This window comes from Sceloporus occidentalis, unplaced genomic scaffold (genome assembly GCF_023333645.1).
Source record: "Sceloporus occidentalis isolate IW3139 unplaced genomic scaffold, rSceOcc1.0.p SCAF_26, whole genome shotgun sequence".
Lineage (NCBI taxonomy): Eukaryota > Metazoa > Chordata > Lepidosauria > Squamata > Phrynosomatidae > Sceloporus > Sceloporus occidentalis.
In genome coordinates, this window is record NW_028317006.1 from 7,205,629 (window position 1) to 7,225,351 (window position 19,723).

General features: G+C 43.9%; 1 protein-coding gene across 1 annotated transcript; it reads left to right on the forward strand.

Annotated features, from left to right (window-relative positions):
• Positions 1-1,121: 1,121 nt before the first annotated feature.
• Positions 1,122-19,088, forward strand: LOC149300073 (DIS3-like exonuclease 1). Its single transcript, XM_089485703.1, has 17 exons — positions 1,122-1,248; positions 2,957-3,110; positions 6,267-6,395; positions 7,013-7,148; positions 8,648-8,824; positions 8,907-8,985; positions 10,620-10,796; positions 10,933-11,102; positions 12,564-12,725; positions 12,895-13,139; positions 14,008-14,100; positions 14,295-14,822; positions 14,983-15,137; positions 15,435-15,601; positions 15,818-15,963; positions 16,296-16,467; positions 18,783-19,088. Exons 1-17 carry the CDS (start codon positions 1,122-1,124, stop codon positions 19,086-19,088), a joined length of 3,123 nt encoding a protein of 1,040 aa, XP_089341829.1.
• The last annotated feature ends 635 nt before the right edge of the window (positions 19,089-19,723 follow it).

Here is a 19,723-nt window from a genome sequence, read left to right on the forward strand (position 1 = left end):
TGGCCAACTGTCAAAATAATTGGTTAAGGAAGTGGAGTCTTCACTACACTTCCCAAGAGGGAGTTTGTAGGGTTGAACATTCTACTACCTGATATCAATATGCCTTACCAAAGAGCTTCTCATCCAAGAGGGGCTAAACTGGCCCTGTATAATGCATAGGTAATATGGGAGACTCAATGTAACCTTCCTGATTTAGTTATGCATTATGTTCGTATCCAGGAACCCTCCAGGTTTGACTGGATGTCTCCGGGTGAAGCCCTTCTTCCCCAACTCTCTGGGTCTTTTCTCTGGCCAGAGGTGCCCACTGCTGTCCCACTAAAAGGTAGCATGGGGTTAGCCTCATCCCTCACAAAGCCGCCTCCCAGAGGAGGGCGAGCTCCAGGTACCCTATTCTGGGAAGTTCCTAAGGGCGACTGATCATGCAAGTTCACCTCAGCAGTGGACGGTAACTTGGGATTGCTCTGCATAACACATAGTGACATCATGGAGGTGACATCATGGAGCGAACACGTACCAGGAAAGTCCCTTTTTGATCTGTAGAGCCTCATGGAGCGTATCAGTCTCACGGGCACTGAATCTGCTTCAAAACAAGCAACAAAACACAACAGACTGTCCTGGGGGGATATAGGCATCCATACATTGTTTAGTATAACATTTTATTTACAGGCAGTGATAGATGGCAGGGCTTAAATGGGACACTTAGTCAATATAAAATGTTAACAACAGTATTTTGAAATCAAGAATGAATAATTCCGTGTTACTTTACAGCTAATTAACGTCACTTCCTATATGGAAGATTCTAAAAGCATGATGGCAGAAAACATCTTATACAGCATTTTCTGGGTCATGTGACCACCTATTTCCTAGCTCAGTATAAACAGAGCGCGCGCTAGAACAGAAAGCCACATTGATTACGTTGTGGGCGTGTCCCAGTGGTTGCGAGCGTATCGCAGTACTCCGTAGCTGGGCGTGGCACTACCATGTTATTGGGCGTGCCGAATTATCAGTGGGCGAGTCTTCCGTTCTTTGCCGCGCTCTCTCTACAGCTTTGTGAGATACTCCTTAGCCCCGTAGGCTGATACGGGAGATACCGTGGTTCAGGCCTGGTGTAGGCCGCAGCCATGTTGAAAACCGAGAGAATCCTGCACCTGAAGGTCCAGCGGTGCCGGACTGTGCGAGCGGTGCGGGAGCATTACCTACGGGAAGACGTGAGCTGCGGGAGCCCGCTCTGTACGACTTGTGTCAGGGGTCAGTACGCAGGGAGGTGCCAGGCTGAACACACAGGCTGTGGGAGTGCTTTACTGTGCGGGGTATCCCGTGCCGCGCCATATTATTATACTTACTGTATCCGTGCCAACGGTGTGATCAGCCACACAAGTGTGCCTGGGCTGTACACTGGGTTTAGCTAATGCTCGGACTGCCGCTTGTTTACACATATACAGTGCCGTGCTGTGGGTGACCGTTATGTGGGAATTAATTTATTACCCCCTGTACCGGATTAATAAATTTGGAAAATCATGATATGTACTTTTCCTGACAAAATTCCTTCTGCATCTGTCACATTTCTAATTTTAATGGCTCACAACCTGGCACCCAGATCGGGGTCACATGACGTCTGTCTGCTCCTGCCATATAGGTGTTGTGATTAGCCTAGATGTCAGGACTGTCCTGGGTGATGCGGCCCCACTTGCAGCTACGTGACCTACAAAATAATGATATGATGTGGAAGCTTTCTTTATTGGAAACTTTGAGTTGGTCCAGCCTTTCAGGACTGTCCTGAACAAATCATGACAGTTGGCAAATCTGTATAGTTTATTCATAGCATTCTGTAAAGTTAAGGGATGATTGTGAGCTCGGTGTAGCCCCCCCCCCATCCTTACCTGTGGTTTCCACGGTGATGCCGGAAGTCTACACATTGTAACTCTTCATTTATGAGCAGAGTGACAAGCGCAGAGTATACAATGACATTTCTAGCTGTAACATAATTCCAAAGGGTTTCTAACAATCAATTAGCATTAAACTTGGATTAGGGAATACAACGTGCCATTGGAACACAGGAGTGATGGGAGTGATAAAGGTCCTCTATACACCTATGAAAATATTCCCTTAAAAATCAGCAACAATAGTAATTTATAACATTCTCAGCGTCTGCGCTGGATTTCTGATTCTTTTCATGAATTTTATTGGACAAATTTTGCTTTTCTGAAAAAATGGAAATTTCTAAGTGACCCCAAACCTTTGAATAGTAGTGTGTGTGTGTGTGTGTGTGTGTATAATAAATATACGGTATATTATAATTGCTGCCCGGTTGTCATGTGTCTCAACAATCCAGACTTCCAAATAATGCAGATGAGCAATAAAACAAAAATGCAATCAAGACTTTTCCAGTATGTGACAAACCACACACACTTTTTGTGAGCCCGAGAATCGCCGATCTGCATATATTTTCGTATGGGTCATTTTTGTGTATAAGTATTTCTGATTGTAGTTCGGTTTGCAGTAACTCCGGTATCGAGTCTGCCGTTCGGGATGAGCTTTCCCTGCGGAGTCTTGGGCTGTAACACAAGGAGCTGCTGCTGTTTGGAAAGTGCTGAAAAGGATTTAAAATAAATAAATAAAAAAGCACGCATCAACTCACTATGCGTATATTTACTAAACTGGCTCACGGACTTCGTTCAGAGTTTTTTTTGTATTTTTTTTCAAATCATCATAGGTTGCGTGGTTTCTTGAATATCTTAACTATAGCACTTTCTCTACTTTTTAGTGTAACTACAGCAAAACTCAGAAAATTGGTCCACTCCCTCTGGACTCGGCATTATAAGTATTTAAGAAACTATACACTTTATATTATTTGTGTATTTAAATTACCTTCTGCTATTCCTCTGATGTTGGTGATTGCTGAGAAATCCAGGACTTTACTTTTCAGTACTTCGTGCCGTGTGCTTTTCTGTTGTAGATGGGAAGCTGTTGTCTGAGGAGCTGACGCACTATCTGGTTCCAGACTGCCAGATCCTGCAGGATTATCAAGAGGTTCTTGAGTTTCCAGAACTGAGAGGCATCATCTTTCTGCAAACGGCGTGCCAATCTGTGCAGTTTCAGCGAGGACGCAGGTAGTGTTTCAGGTCGTCCAGAGAGAACAAAGCGTTACCGCGAAGCATTACGTGGTCCAAAAGGGAGTTGGTAGAGTGTCGGGTAATCAATCAGAAGCAATATGTAATCTTCTGTTTGCTGAGTTGTGTACCTTTTGGTACTTAGTGCTTTGTGGTGAGCCAGAAATTTAGTTCTAATCGCTTTTTGGTTACCTTCATCCTGGACCATATAGTTACTTTATGGATTGCTCCTTCCGTTCATTTAGAGTGCGATAAGTCAATACTCAAATGGATACTGTATATTGAACTATAACGGACCACTCTGATCTAACGTTACTCCACGGATTATAACAGCAGCCCTTGGCACATTTAATGTACTGTCTGTCTACAGCTGTCTCCGCTTATTTGTCGGGTTTGTCTAGGTCTCTTGGGTCTCGGTACTTTTTGTCATGTAATGTGACTGCTTTCATGTCCTGTTCATCCATTTAATGCAGTCTTTCAAATGCCTCTTTCACCCTTCCTCTAGTAATGCGTTGTAAGTCGCACACGTTTCGGAAACAGCCTGTGTACAGCCGGGGACCTACAAACTCTCTTAACTTCCGTGATGTACTCCCCTGACAGGGCTTTATCCAAAGTGGCCGTATGAATGATAAATCTGCACTTTATCTCTGCAGCAAATTTGATTTGCGGAATGATTTCTGTTCGGAGATGGCATCGCAGAGCCCCATTTCTCTCCCTTATTATGAAGTTTAATGGATAGCACGCAGTCTGAGAGCCGCGCTCCGAGAAGCCTTAAGTGTTTAATGATTATTGAGCTGCCGTTTTACTGACTTTGGTGTCGCGTTTTGAGTTGTTGAATCTGGAAATAGTTTTCAATGTCAGGTGTGATAAGAGTCCTGGCACATGTAGTGCCTGCTCCTTGTGTGCTTTTCTGGTTAATTCTTTTCGTTTCATTATATTGGAGGATGTAAGGCTAAGTGTAAGTTATGTCGCCAAAGTAGTGTGTTCATGGGGCAGCCTCCCAGTAAAGGTCAAGTAAAGTGATTTAAGGCAATTCATCAAACTATTTGGGATAGTTATCAATTTCCATGGCTTCTTACTGGTGTGTGGCGCATGTACACACCCGCCATATGCACATTAATACATATGATAGCTGAGAAGTCTCTTTTAAAGTTATGTGGTGTCATGGTTAAATATGTATTTGGGGGGGGGGGTCTGCAGAATGCGTCCATATCCATTCGCTTCCCCACAACTACTTTCTGCGGAGGAGATGTCTTCAACCCACAGGGTTTACTTACTGCCAGTCACCTCTACAAATGTTGAGCACTTTCCTGCCACTGATTGACGGCTCCAAGAATCGTTGGACCAGAGAGTACTCCCTAAGTTAAGGGCTTTTATTACCACTAGTTTTTAAAACCATTAAAAAAAATGCATATTACTATACTCCTAGTTTATGCATTCCTTGGTAAGGTAGTCAGGGATATTAAACTGTTCCTTTTAATAAAAGACATATCACTTTGTTTAAAATAGGGCTGCAACAACTTATCGATAATAATCGATAATGAAAATCGTCAACGATTTTCATTATCGATTGGTTGAATGGATTTTTATCGATTTAAAAAGTTTTTTTTCCAGAGCAAATGCTCTGAAAAACTCCTGTCCTATAATCCGACCTCAAACCGAGATCGCATTATAACGCTTGAATCCAGATCCCCCGCAGCGCTGCAGGGGACCTGGATTCCCCTCTCTGTCAGCCGGTGGGTGTCCATGCGATGCGCACAAACAACCTCCGCCTCTCCCCTCCACTTCCACTGGGGCTTCTACGATGCAGCGCCAGCATCACATGACCTTCATCGTAGGTCCATCATAGAAGCCCCAGCGGAAGTGGAGGGGAGTAACCGAGGCTGTCTGTGCACGTTGTGCAGACCCCCACCGGCTGACAGAGAGGAGAGTCCAGGTCTCCTACAGAGGATCATCCTCTCTGTCAGCTGGTGGGGGTCTGCGCGATGCGCACTGACAACCTCTGCTACTCCCCTTCACTTCACTGAAAGTGCCAGCCTCTCCCCTCCCGACCGTGGGGGGGGGGTGGCAGAGTGGTGTATGGGGGAGGAGGCAGAGTGGCGTATGGGTGTGTAATGCATTACAGGGAGGCAGAGAGGCATATCTGGGGGAGTTAGTTGTGTAAGGGGGTATAATGAATTTCAGAGTGGCATATCTTGGGGAGGCAGAGTGGTGAATCAGGGAGTATAATGAATTATATAAAAAAAAATATATATATATATTATATAAAAATGTAGGGCATTTATGGGGGGCGGAGTGGCATATAGGGAGTTATAAGGCATATCGGGGGCACAGTGGCATATCTCTGGCATATCTGGGGGCAGAGTGGCAGGCTGGGGGTCAGATGTGTATAACTGGGGGGCAGTTTGTCAAAAGAAAATATAAACAAGAGGCTTTGTTCCCATAGTTTTTATTAAATATGAAAAAATAGTTAACATATGAATTAATATTTACTAATAACTTTGTATTAAAACCTAATTTGAGAAACACTGTGTTTGGATTCTTGTAGCTTTTATTATTATGTCAGTAAAATAAGAAGGTGAATAGAGAGAGGCCATTGTGATGAAGAGATGGAAGTGTACATTTTAAGTTTTTTATTCTGCTGTTTGTTCATTAAATTATTTTAAATAAAAGAAAACATTTTTTATCCGATTAATCGAAAAAATAATCAGCCAACTAATCGATTATTAAAATAATCGTTAGTTGCAGCCCTAGTTTAAAAGTATAATTAAGAATGGGGTGACACGGTTCAAGAACTTTAAGCAAGTCACAAAGTAAGGCATTCACTGCCAGGAGAGGTGGTGCTATAAAATACAATGGATGCTTCAAAAAGAGCCCGGAATTTCTTTATTTATTTTAAGCTGAACATTCAGGTCTGTAAATGATAGAATATAACATTAATAATTTAGAGCCTCTTGATCCAAGGAGATGTTTGATTGTCTTTTGGAATCAAGAAGAAATTTGAAAAATAGTTATTTTTAAAAAAAAAAATTTATTTATTTTGACTTCTTTTGGATCAAAAGCAGGAAGGATAGGTAGAACATTTTTAAACCTAAATTACTATGTTTTTATGGCATAGGGCACAGGATGAAAAGTGGCTGTCTGTTTGCTTTTCAGACAGTATAACAGGCTGCGTTCCATGATCCGTGATCCCCGCCATGACTGCATTCTCTTCCCAAATGAATTCCAGCTTCATGCCTACCTTCCCCGGGAGGAAGGGGAATCCGCAGAGGCCTGGCAGACAAGGTATATGTCGTGTGTGTGTGTATAATATATATATCTCATACAAAAATGGCCAATGCAGTCTCACTGTGTGCTTCGGCTGCCTGTGGAAGAGTTGTTGGGACTTGCTGGGCTAATCCCAGAATGACAATATTAATATAGAATTACAGCATATACAGGGCCGGCCCAAGACTTAATGCTGCCTGGGGCGAAGTTTAAAATTCCGCCCCCCCGGCAATTTGTACTTACCGTTAAACAGTCCTGCGGTGAGTCTTCCTGCTCTGCCACGGTGCCGGCTTGTAATACTGAGCACCGGAAATTGACATCACTTCCGGCGCTCAGCATTACAAGCCGGCACCGAGACCGAGCTAGAGGGCTCGCAGAGGAGAGAGAGGGGCGCCGAGCGGGTAAGCGAAAACCACTCGGCGCCCCTCTCTCTCTCCTCCGCTTCAAAAAAAAAACAAAAACGCTTGGGGCGGCAAAGTGCCGCCCCTTCAAAAGTGCCGCCAAGGGGAAGTGCCCCACTCGGCTCCATTGTAGGGCCGGCCCTGAGCATATACCAGACTATATATGTTATTGTTACCAGTATGGTGATTTTAGATGTTCTTTATGTGTGATTTATATACTTTGTATATCTGCAGGTGTGTTTATAACTCCTGCGTGTGGTACCACCAGCACTGCCACGGCATGGTCCCTGTTGTGATGGTGACTGAGGATGAGGAGGTTGTCAAGAAGTACAGTAATGAGACTGCAGGGGTATATGTGATCTCATTTAAGGTCAGTGTGCATTACTTTTGAATGAGAGATTATGTCATAGAGGGATATATTCACTAATATTGGAGTTTACAGGGAATTTCATACAACTTTGAAATGCATTATAACCAGCCGACCCCATTAAACATCTCCTACATAAAGGGCCTAGCTGGTCCTGCCTGATGTATAGACAATGTGAAAAGACTGTGAGTCACTTATTACTATTCAGTACGCAGGTCTCGTATAGCCCTTGCAGGATGAGCTCACTGGGGTTGGTAAAGTTAGGGATTTGATGTTGGCTCCTAGTTTAGCGAAAGCACATTGTAAAGATCGCATGTTAGTTATTTGCGGCATAGGGTCAGCAGCCCCCCAGCTCCCCAGTGGTCAGGTCCCCTTTAACTTGTAAACGTAAATAAAGTTTGTGTCTCTGTTGCATCGGTTCCTTTGTATTTTACCAGATGGGACTGTTTTGGATGCTTTCCAATAAAGCCTTTCTTCAATTGTTGAACTGCTCCAAATTATGTGAATATAAATGTACGTGCACGGAGAGAGAAATAAGACACACGACACACTCTGGGTCAGGTCCAAAATCACTCTGCTTTATTTTGTTTGTATTATAGATTATATAGTGTCCGGAAAGAGGGACGTCAGGTTACGTAAAGCTTATTAATTGGTTAATCCTGAAACTATGCGGAAATAGGTAGAAAACCGTTAGAAGCAAATGTTAGATACTTTCCTGCAACTAGATATAGCCGGATGGCACTTGTGGTTAGTAAAACATAGATAATTGAATACACTGCTACTTGCGTCTCCCACGTATCTGCGTGAGGTGAGACCCTTTATATTGGTCGAGGCCAGCTTATATTCATTAAAGCAATAAGCGTTTCTTGCTGATATATTCTGGTTCCATAACAGTACTACTGCCAGAGATGGTCTATGATTCAATTGGAAATAGCCGAGAAGCCGTCTTCTCCAATGTTTCCTCAATAATCCATTTTATAGCTTGTCTTTGGTGGTAAATCTGCAATATTTCCCCTAAAAGAAGTAATGCAATCTAGGAAGAACTTACTAAAGCTGGTTGAAAGTCAAGTGATAAGACAGCATGCATTTAGCAGCGATTGGAGCCAAGCTGTAACGTGCCGTTCTATGCATGGAATACTACGCTGGGCCATATTCGCAATGAAGTATTTGTAATATAAATCAATGTTAAGCTTTCTCCTTTATAGTTAGTTTCATTTCATGATTTCAACCAAATAATGTCCATGCCAATAAACTCTGCCTACAGTCAGATGAAAGATTGACTTCTCAAAGGTATAAAATAAATATCTAAAAGACTTAACAAATACTATAGCACCAAAAATAAATGTGCTGATCCTGCATGGGCTCAGTTGCAGTGGATCTACATCTAAGGCTGGTAGAATAAAAACGTATGAAATAGTATGTTTTGAGCTTCACAACCGATGGAACGTTATAAAAGTGGCTGTTCCTCTTTAACACAAGTAGCTGTTCTGTGTCCTGTGCAGAATTACCTGGAAACGTTCTGGCCGGATTTGAAAAGTGCGCTGGAACTGTGCGAGTCTCTTCGACAGTCTCGGTGTGAACGAGAGGCGGAGGGCCGGGAAAAAAATGGCAAGGAGTATCCAGAGCATCTCCCCGTGGAAGTGCTGGAAGCTGGGATCAAATCTGGAAGATTCAAGCGGGTAGATGTGCTAATTACACGGTGTGCCTGATAAGACGGGAGAGCCGCACTAGTCTTCTTACCAGCGTGTGTTTTCCTTGCAGGGTGTCCTCAGTGTGAACAAGCACCGCTCTCAGCTGGAAGCATTTGTGCGACTTCAGGGCTTCAGCTGCAAAAGCACAGGTGAGAAAGGGATGGAAACCAGCTTTTTAGCTTCAAATCCTCCTCCTCAAAAAGTTGGAAATGGCCTCATTCCACAGGTGCCAAGAAGAAACAAAAGCTCATAAATAAGTGTCTGTCCCCTTTTGTTCTGCCTACAACTTCTTTTTAGATATTAAAAACGCCTCTGGATACACAGAATTTGATAAGTCTGTTATGATTGCTCTAAAATGCCTGTAAGGAAATTGTAGCCATTTTTAAATGTATCTTTCTTTCTTTTTTTATTGAACTCCCTCTACACCAGACCTGGGCAAAGCACGGCCCGCGGGCCACATCCGGCCCGCTGAATAGCTCGGACCGGCCCGCAAAGAGTGTCCTGGTGACTCACCAATGAGTCCGGTGTCCCCCCCCCCGCCCCGGTCACTTACCTTAAACTCCTGTGTTGGAAGCGTTTGTCTCGGGTGCCGGCGCTTTACGCTGGGCGCCGGCATATGACGTCAGACGCCGGCGATCAGCAGTGAAGCGCCGGCACCCGAGACAAACGCCTCACGCTTCCAACACAGGAGTTTAAGGTAAGTGACCGGGGCGGGGGGGGAGATCCTGAGAAGGGGGGGTTAGGGAGTTAGAGGGGAGATACTGAGAAGGGGGGTTAGGGAGGGAGGTCTTACTGTGTGTGTCTTACTGTGTTTGTGTGTGTGTGTGTATCTTACTGTGTCTGTGTGTGTCTTACTGTGTCTGTGTGTGTCTTACTGTGTCTGTGTGTGTCTCACTGTGTCTGTGTGTGTCTTACTGTGTCTGTGTGTGTCTCACTGTGTCTGTGTGTGTCTTACTGTGTCTGTGTGTGTCTTACTGTGTCTGTGTGTGTCTCACTGTGTCTGTGTGTGTCTCACTGTGTCTGTGTGTGTCTCACTGTGTCTGTGTGTGTCTTACTGTGTCTGTGTGTGTCTTACTGTGTCTGTGTGTGTCTTACTGTGTCTGTGTGTGTCTCACTGTGTCTGTGTGTGTCTTACTGTGTCTGTGTGTGTCTTACTGTGTCTGTGTGTGTCTTACTGTGTCTGTGTGTGTCTTACTGTGTCTGTGTGTGTCTCACTGTGTCTGTGTGTGTCTCACTGTGTCTGTGTGTGTCTTACTGTGTCTGTGTGTGTCTTACTGTGTCTGTGTGTGTCTTACTGCGTGTGTCTTACTGTGTTCATAGCTTATTCAGTTATTGTAATAAATATTTTAGCCCATTTTTTAGCTCAAAATATTTTTTCCTTTTTTTTCTCCTCTAAAATCTAGGTGCGTCTTATCAGCAGGTGCGTCTTATAGAGCGAAAAATACGGTATGCACTCCGAAGCCTTGTTCATTTTGTTCACTTCTGTGCTGTGCTAATAGTTATTCAGGCCTTACTTATTCAAGCACCTCTACCAATGACGTAGGCTTGAATAACTTTATTAAACAGCACATAAGTTAACAAAATGGACAAGGCTTCGGAGTTTGTAGTTTGTAGAGGTCTGGCCCTCTAAAACCATTCCAATTTCTCATGTGGCCCCATGGGAAAATTAATTGCCCACCCCTGCTCTACACCATTGCTGGTTAATGGTAACGTGTAATTTGCTCTGATTGTTAGGATAACAGCCACATATATCGCCCAACCTCTTGCTTTATGTTCTCCACAGACCTGCAGAGTGATGTCCTCATCCATGGCACCAAGTGTCGGAACCGAGCAGTCCATGGGGATGTGGTGGCAGTGGAGCTTCTTCCAAAATCTGAGTGGAAGGGAAGAATTGGTGCACTGTGTGAGAATGAAGGGGATGACAGAGCAGGAGATTCCCAGAGTGAGGTTATGCCAACAGGTGAGGGAAGAGCTTTAGAAAAACTGAGTATATGGCAACAGAGCCAGATAAAGGGTAGTGGAGCTAATTTTAAATAGCGGCTTCTGATGTCCGTATGTCTCATTCATCCAAGTGTTGTCTGTCTTCTTGTCCTAAGGTCGTGTAGTGGGAGTGCTGCAGCGTAACTGGAGGGATTATGTGGTGACTTTTCCTACCTATGAGGAGACTCAGAAGCAAAGCAAAAATGTTCAAAAAATCCTGGTAACTCCTTGGGACTACAGAATACCTAAAATCCGTATCGGCACACAGCAAGCCAGCGTCTTGCAGGTACGTGAGTCAATAATATTCTGATGGCTTAACCTCTTTAGGACATACTGTTACGTCCTAGCCCTTCGTGCCTGACAACGTAATAGTGCATCCTATGGTTTCTCTGCTGGTACGTGGGAGATCACATAATTGCATCATATTACTGGAAAATGCCCAAGCTTCCATTCAGGCATTCTCTGCCAGTCTAACCTAAGGGTCTTTCCAGACTGTGATCAGTAATGCAGGGCAATTGAGTCCTGCTTGCTAATTATGTGAATACTAGCAATAGCTATCAAAGTATAAAGAGGGAAAAAGTGTTTCTTATAAAAAAATGAAAATATGTGGTACCATTCCGTTCTAAGAAAGATCCCTTGGGTCTTTAAAGTCCTCAAAGGGATCTCCGGTCAAAAAAGTGTAAAAAGTAATGTTTGATATGAGCCCTAGCTGTCCTTAAAAAAAAAAAGTATAGCATATAAGATAAAGTGGCAATGAATAGAGGGGGGTAAACCCTTCTGTCACAAAGGGGTTAAGATGCAAAACTGCTTTGGAAGTTCGTTACAGAGGCAGTGGAGCTCGGTATACTGTATTTAAGGTTCTAAAACCAATTCTGCATTATAAAACCATAGATCACCTACAGAGTTCCCCCGATAAATCTGCAATTAAATGTTAAATGCACTAAGATTTTTTTTTTTGTAAGTAGCTGTGGGTTTTTGCTATTTTGGCATGAACTACCGGTGGCTTTCGTTTGCCATGCCTTGTCATAGTTCTCTACCATTAATGTAGTGACATCTTTAATAAGCATGCCTTCAACATGAAAGAATAGTATACAATCTATATTCAAAGGGCAATTTCAATAATCAAGTCTGTAATTTGCCAGCCTTATGTCACACGGTAAATAACACTGAGAAAAGTGTGTAGTGAACCGGAGGTTCTATGTGATTTAGCTTAACGCGCTGCTATGTCGCATATTACACCTGCGATATACACAGCATCTCACGCCTCGTATTCCTGGGATTTACTGTACAATCGGTTTCACAAGAGGGTCTTGTGCATGATATGTTTAATATGTGGTATGATGCTTGATGCTTTTGAGTTTCATCATGGGAAAGTGGCCCTTTTAAAGAGAAAGTTAAGTCAATCTTCAATTCTATCACATGGGGGAAATTCTTTATCATGTAGAAACTGCATCACATGGTGTTAGGCAAAACATTTATTCATTGATTTAAAACAAAACTCATCTGCAATATTTTCAAAAAAGAAAAGAGTTGAGCGCTGTGTAATGTATCGGACCCTGACAGACAGCAGACTTCCACACAATAATCTATTTTCCCTGCTCACACCGGCCCTAATCTCCAAACACTTTTCACCAAAAAGTGCAAATGAAGCAAGATAAAAGAAAGCAGGTAACATTTTGTATACGAAGAGCATTAGTGTGCATAGAACGTGGAGTCTTTGTCCTCATGTGATGTCTCCGCTTTTCAGGATTATAGGGTGGTGGTGAGGATCGACTCCTGGGAATCCACGTCTCTCTACCCCAACGGACACTTTGTGAGGGTCCTTGGACGCATTGGAGACATAGAGGCTGAAATTGCAGCTATACTGGTTGAGAACAGCATTAGCGTTAACCCTTTTTCTGAAGCTCAGGTCTGTTTTTCTCATTAAATGGTTTCCCTTAATGACTGAACCTGTGTGTCCTGTATCTGATTAAAATAGAACGTGTCCTTCCCACCGCTACGTGGCCAAGGGTTACTTTCCAACTCATAGCAAGATAATCGGTCTGACTGTGTCACTTTTTATTTCTTTTGTCCTCTAGCTTGCAGAGATGCCCACTAATACTCCTGACAGCCCATGGACAGTTGAAAAGGATGAAGATGGGCGCTTGGACCTGCGCAAGACTCATTTGGTGCTCAGTATTGACCCGGTGGGCTGTGAGGATGTGGATGACGCTCTGTCCATACGGGCTCTACCCTCCGGGTGCTTGGAGCTTGGCGTGCACATTGCTGATGTCACACACTTTGTACGGCCCAATTCTTACACGGACATGGAAGCCCGGGCCAGGTAACTAATGTTTGCACTGGTGCGCTTCTTCATACGTAACATCATTAAATTCGGGAATTCCACAGAATTTAATTATTAAAGATATCTTAATCTGCTGGAGCTTTTCAGGAATCATAGGTCATTTTCACGGACTGCTCATTTATTTTTCTATTTTGAATGGGCGTTTATATAGCCTGCAATTGTGACAATTGAGAATAATTAACAGCAAGTCAACACATACATAAAGAAGCAAAGTATTACCTGTTCCCAGCTGTAAGATGTCTGTTTTGAGTATTCAGTTTGATGTTTTTCTGATTCCTTACGGTAACAGTTTGTGATTTGTATTGTTGCCGACCGCTACCAGGGGATCTACAGCAGCAATACTAGACTGCTACAAAATTAATACAACTATTGATGTAACCATTTGCAGCACTTCTGTCGACTGTTTTACAATTTAAATCTTTTTATTATTATATAATTTCCTATCCGTCCCTCTGCATGTCTACTTTAATTGCGTGTTAATAACCACTGGTTTTTAATTTATGAACTGTTGGGGCTTTTTAGCAGTTCCAGTCATAGATGTAAACTCTTTGGGTATGTTTTCCTATGCTGTCTTTTTAGATTTATATATTTTTTTTAAATTGCATTCACCTAATGCAAGAAAGTAAAGTATGTTCATCCTCCAAGACTTAATCTCGGATAGCTAAGAATCACAAGTTATTCTTGTGCAGACACTAACAAGTCTCAATAGTGTTTATATATAATTTTTTTTACATGTTCACCCCAGGGTTTATTCACTAAAGGGGTAGTTGTGTCTATTCTACTAGTTGCACATAAGTTATGAACCTGCAGGGGTTTTACAGAAATAGGATCTTTTCTTCCCACACAGAGCTACCACTTACTACCTGGCCGATAGACGCTATGACATGCTGCCCCCCATCTTGAGTGCTGATCTCTGCTCTCTTCTTGGAGGTGTTGACAGGTAATCCTAAATCCAGTTTTCTTTAAGTAAGCAACTGTCCAGGTTTACTGATGGTATGTCTTTGCATCTCAATTGATTATCCATTTTCACCGAGACTACATTGAAACCAGCCAATTACGTACTCGGTTTGTTCCGTCTAGAATTGTCCAGAAGCTTTGTGAAAGGGTTGACTCTCTCTTTACCCACGCTTTTAGATACGCAGTGAGTGTAATGTGGGAGCTGGATGGGAGAACCTTGGATATCCGGAAAGTGTGGTACGGCAGAACCATCATCCGCTCATCCTATAAGCTCAGTTATGAAGTGGCTCAGCAGCTACTGGATGGAGACCTTGAGCCCCTAAATACTGACCCTGAGCTTCAGCCACTCTCGGAGGACCCCAGTAGACTGGAACAGCTGTTGTGGGCAGTTGGCAAACTGACAGAGGTGGCACGAGCTGTCAGATCGCAGAGAGACTTGAGTGGAGCGCTGGAGTTAGAAGGAGTGGAGGTACGGGTCCAGCTTGGGGAGGAGCACAGCATTGATGACCTGGTCCCTAAACAACCCCTTCAGGTGCATGAAACAATTGCAGAGTGCATGATCCTGGCCAATCACTGGGTGGCCAAAAAAATCTGTGAAAGCTACCCTCAGCAGGCTCTTCTACGTCTGCATCCACCTCCGCGCCAAGAGTTCTTTCAGGAGCTGAAGGCGTGTGCGCAAGCACAAGGGTTTTCCATTGATACAAGGTGAGATTTTGGAACATCTGTGTTACCAAAGGTATTTTGGTAGTAAGTTAACTCACGCAAAGCTGTCCACTACAAACATTTACGTGTTGGCTTTGCCCGGCCTTTAAGACCAAGTAAGTTTGTACAGGTCAGATGACACCACTGTCTGTCCTCTATACAGATCAAACAAGGCTTTGGCTGATTCTCTGGACAAAGCAAATAACCCCTCTGACCCAATTGTTAATCGTTTGCTGCGATCAATGGCAACCCAAGCCATGTCCAACGCCCAGTACTTCTCCACAGGCTCGTACGCAGAGGAAGAGTTCTATCATTATGGTGAGTTCCTCAGAAGAGCATGAATGCTGCATCACGGTAACGCTGGGTCTAGCTGTATTATTGGAAGCCCATAGGTAGGCAAATAATTGACCATTACCAGCTAAAGCAAGTTAACTCCGTTGGCCAGGAGTTAAAATTTGGTTAGAATTCCCACCCCATACTTTCCAACACCCCTCTACTGTCTGTGTCTTGGGCTTTAGCTATTTACATGTCCTCGAGTCCCATGTCACAGATGTTTTGTTTTTGGAGGTGTGGGCTTTCTGTGTTGGCTTGTTATATACTTCCGTTTATACACAGGTTTGGCTCTGGACAAGTACACACATTTCACATCCCCAATCCGTCGGTATGCTGATATCGTGGTACACAGACTGCTTCTGGCTTCCATCAACAAAGGGCCAAATGATAACTTATTTGGCAACCGAGACCTTGAGGAGCTGTGTGGTCACATCAATGCTCGCAATCGGGTGAGTAGTGGGCAAAGAAGGATTGTGTCATGTCAAATGTGACCTTGGTCTACATGGTTCATTGTAAATGTGATGACGGTGCTTCTCCTATAGTAATCTTTGTAAAAAAAAAAAGCTTAGCTACTTGAATAAAAAGCTCAAGCACTGGTGAAAGGCTACATAGATGACACAATGGCTCAATATTTTATTTTTTTCTTTTCAAACTTTTCACAACAGGCAGCCCAGAATTGCCAGAAACAATCAACTGAACTCTTCCAGTGCATGTTCTTTAAAGACAAAGACCCAGATTCTGACCCGCGATGCACCTGTGATGCCATTGTATATGCCATCCGCACCAACGGACTGCTGCTTTTCATACCCAGGTTTGATGACCTCTTTATGGACTTGCTGTTTTAACATCTGAACTGTTTTTTGGATGATCTTCCTTTTATATTAAACCTTAAAAGAGATCAGTTGGGAAATGTTCTATGCAGAGCTGCTTATAGCAAACAGGTAGGGGTCTCCCTGCGGCTCTAGATTTAACCCCTTAAATCAGTGAATGCAAATGCTAGAAAAAAACGGCAATCGTGTGCACACAACATGCAAAGACACCACAAAACGGCTGATTTATGCTTGATAATTAATGCTATTGACAAACTGTGGAGTTTAATATAGTGTATGTCATTATTATGTGTGTGTGTGTGTGTGTGTATAGATATGGCATTAAAGGTGCTGCTTACCTGAAGAATACAGAGGGACTAGTGCTGTCCTGCAGTGAAGATGGCTGCCACTGGACATCTGGCTCCATACACAGACTACCAGACAGAATAATTGTCACTGAACAAGCAGGAAAGTCAACCTCCTTCTGCCTCTTTGATCACGTGACTGTGAGTATTGGGTCATGTGACTTCTGAATCTCTATACTGAGCCAGACATTGACGGTAGTGCAGCATGACCCGTGTCACTATACACTAAGCCAGAGTGGCCTGCCTGTGTCAACACTGCCCCCCTTCAGCCTGCCTGTCCCCTTTTTGCCCCTAAACACTTGCTCACTCATTCATTCCCCTGCACCAGCTTACCTCTTTTGCAGATTTCACCGGTCGGCGGCCGTGCAGATGTCTATGCATCCCGAAGCCTGCCTAACATGGGCCCGCAGCTTACTGCTGTGGTGCCCGCGCACTGTGTGAGGAAACTTTTCCCGCGCAGGGGAAGCAGGAACCTGGACGGGAAAATAGTTTCTCCTCAGCAGTAAGCTGCCGGCGCACATTAGGTGGCCGTCGGGCTAACATGCAACCCCCTGATGAGTGCACCGCCTTGGGTACACTACTGGCTATAGATTTAACAAATTAATTTAGGTATCCTGAATGCTGTGCTGGTGACGGCCCTGCTTAAAATCTATCTGGAGCTGGCTGCACACATACGTCACTGCGACATGTATAACGGATATTTTTAATTTTACCAGTTCCTTTGCTCTTTAAATGTTTCCGCTCTTCTCAGACTTTTGCAGCCATTTGTAATCCAAATATCTGGCTCTCAGCATTAGTCAGGAGATACTTGAGATCACTTAATCGCTCTCCGTGAGGATGCAGCAGGATTTAACATTTGCTTCAAAGTGATGCGATAAGCAAATCTTATCTGCATTTACCTTTTAAATCGGAGCAGTGTAGTGGAAAAGTAATCTTTCATGTTGATATTATGTGCCTTTTCCCATCTTGCAGGCTAATTATATTTGACATTATCTGCTCAAGACAACGCATACATAATATGCAATATATATAATGTATATACCGTATTGGCTCGGATATAGGCCGCACCCTAAAAGTTTGGTGCTTTTTTAAAGAAAAAGTTTTGTAATAGATCTGCTGCCACTCTGTGTCCCCCCCCCCCATGATATGCTGCCACTCTCAGCGGATGTGCCGGCACCGGAAGTTGTATACGCGTATTGCGTAGATGTCCCCCGCCGGCCCCGCAAGACACCCGGGAGTCTGCTCTGGTAAGTCTTGGGGGCAGAGGTAAAACGCATCGTGCGGACGTTCACCGGCTGCGGCAAAGCGCATAAACAACCTCCGCTGCCGCCACGTCTGCGCAATGTGCTTTAACAATCTCCCTTGCCGGGACTCTCCTCGTGGGAATTCCCGGTAAGGGAGATTAACACACATCGTGCAGACGTGCCGACAGCGGAGGCTGTTTACGCGCGCGTCGCAGCAGCCGGTGAATGTCTGCGCGATGCGGTTAGACGATCTCCCTTGCCGGGACTCCTTCCCCCCCGTGGAAAGTGCTGGCAGGGGAGGCTGTCTGAGCATATCGGAGAGTAGGATACGGGTCCCCTGCACTGCTGCGGGGGATCTGTATCCTAACCCTGCTGCCTGCCCGGCGCCCGGAACTGCATGTCCCGGGCGTCGGGCGCTAGACCCCGAATATAGGCCGCACCCCCACTTTAAAGACTTAAAGTGGGGGAAAAAGTGCGGCCTATATTCGAGCCAATACGGTATATATGTGTATATATATGTATGTATGTATAATGTGTAGATAATCTCTTTCAGGCATGATAACCTAGACCCGCAAGCTATTGAATGGCTTTTAAGTACTGGAGTTGGGAACTAAAGGTTCTTTCCGCGGTTTTTGTTTGGTTTTGGTTTTTTTTTTTACAGTGTATAGCTATTAACAGAAAAAAATGCCTTACATCTTATGGAAGGGTTTAATTTGTTTCTTGGCTCAGTGAATGAACAAACTGTTCTTTAACTCTGTAACCAACAGACATATGTATTGATCTTCAATATAAATGTAAGCATTTTTGTTTACCAGTAGCTTAATAATAATTAATATAGCGTGAGACTTAATAACACTTACATGCGGGATGCATGGGTCTCGATGAAGCGGAACTAGAACAACCATTTCTGCAGTTCTAACGCTTGTTTTCTGGGCTCTCTAGTTACCAGATAACCCGATAATGTATTACTGTGATGCACATAAACGATTTCACATTAGAGGCCATGTTTTCAAATGTGTTAATCGCATCATCAGTTTTTCTTTTTTTTTTACTGTGCAGAGGTGGTTGTTTTACTTGAATTTAAATGAATTGCTACCGGTAGTTAAATGAAAAGGACATAGGGGGGAAAGTTGTTGCATTTTACCAAGGGTGAAAATGTCACCGGGACCATTAACCGTGTTACAGCAGCCTTGTTGCATCCTCTTTCACCAGGTGCGGATCCATATTCAGACCTCCCGTTTCCACTCAGACACCATCCGGCTGGAGATAACCAGCAACAAGCCGCATAAATCCCCGGAGGACCAGCCCTGTGTCTCCAACTCGCACTTTGTGAAAACAGACTTGGTAAGGGAGGTTACACAAACCGCGATGGAGGCTCAGCTGGCCGAGCTGGAGGCTGCGGCAGCCCAGAAGGCAGAGGATCGGCACCAGGAATACCGTCAAACGCGGGGGATCAGCCTATATACTTTGTTGGAAGAGCTGAGAGACTTGGCGCTGCTTGATGTGTCAGGGGCTTAAAGGAGTAGGAGCAGAAAGATATGGAGCTTGGTGTTTGGGTACCTCAGTTACACATACTGCATCGTAAGGGGAGGCATTTTAATTTGGACTCTTGAGGCTACCTCCCCGGCAATGTAAAGTAGGGGCTTCGTATTTCCAGAGGTTTTAGACTGCTACTTTTAGAAGCATTTTTTAAAGTGTTCAGATTTTTATGATAAATTATTCTTTAGCTGTGAACAGGTAAATATATTATTGTCGATTGCTTTGTCTTAAAGTATATTTTTCTTTATTAAACCAGCCCATTACAGGGACCATTTACTGTCTCATGCAGCTGTACCAGCAAGGAATACATTATTATGCATTCCTTCTTAGCATAAAGAAAGGGAATGAAGCTACCTCCTTCCAGTGCAATCTCCAGAGCTCCAGCACACTATCCCATTTCCACTCAGAATTTGATGCTGCTTTAGAAGCCCCCGATCGCCGACTCAAAGAATGCTCCCATTGCAATAAATGTGCACACACATGATCAGGTTGGAAACAGTCCAAATCCATGGGGGATTCTAATGGATCTATCTGTGCATTTGCAATGGACCCAGTAGTAGCACAGCTGCCTTATCTCTACTATTAGAGGCAATGTCTGCAGCATGGGTTCCATT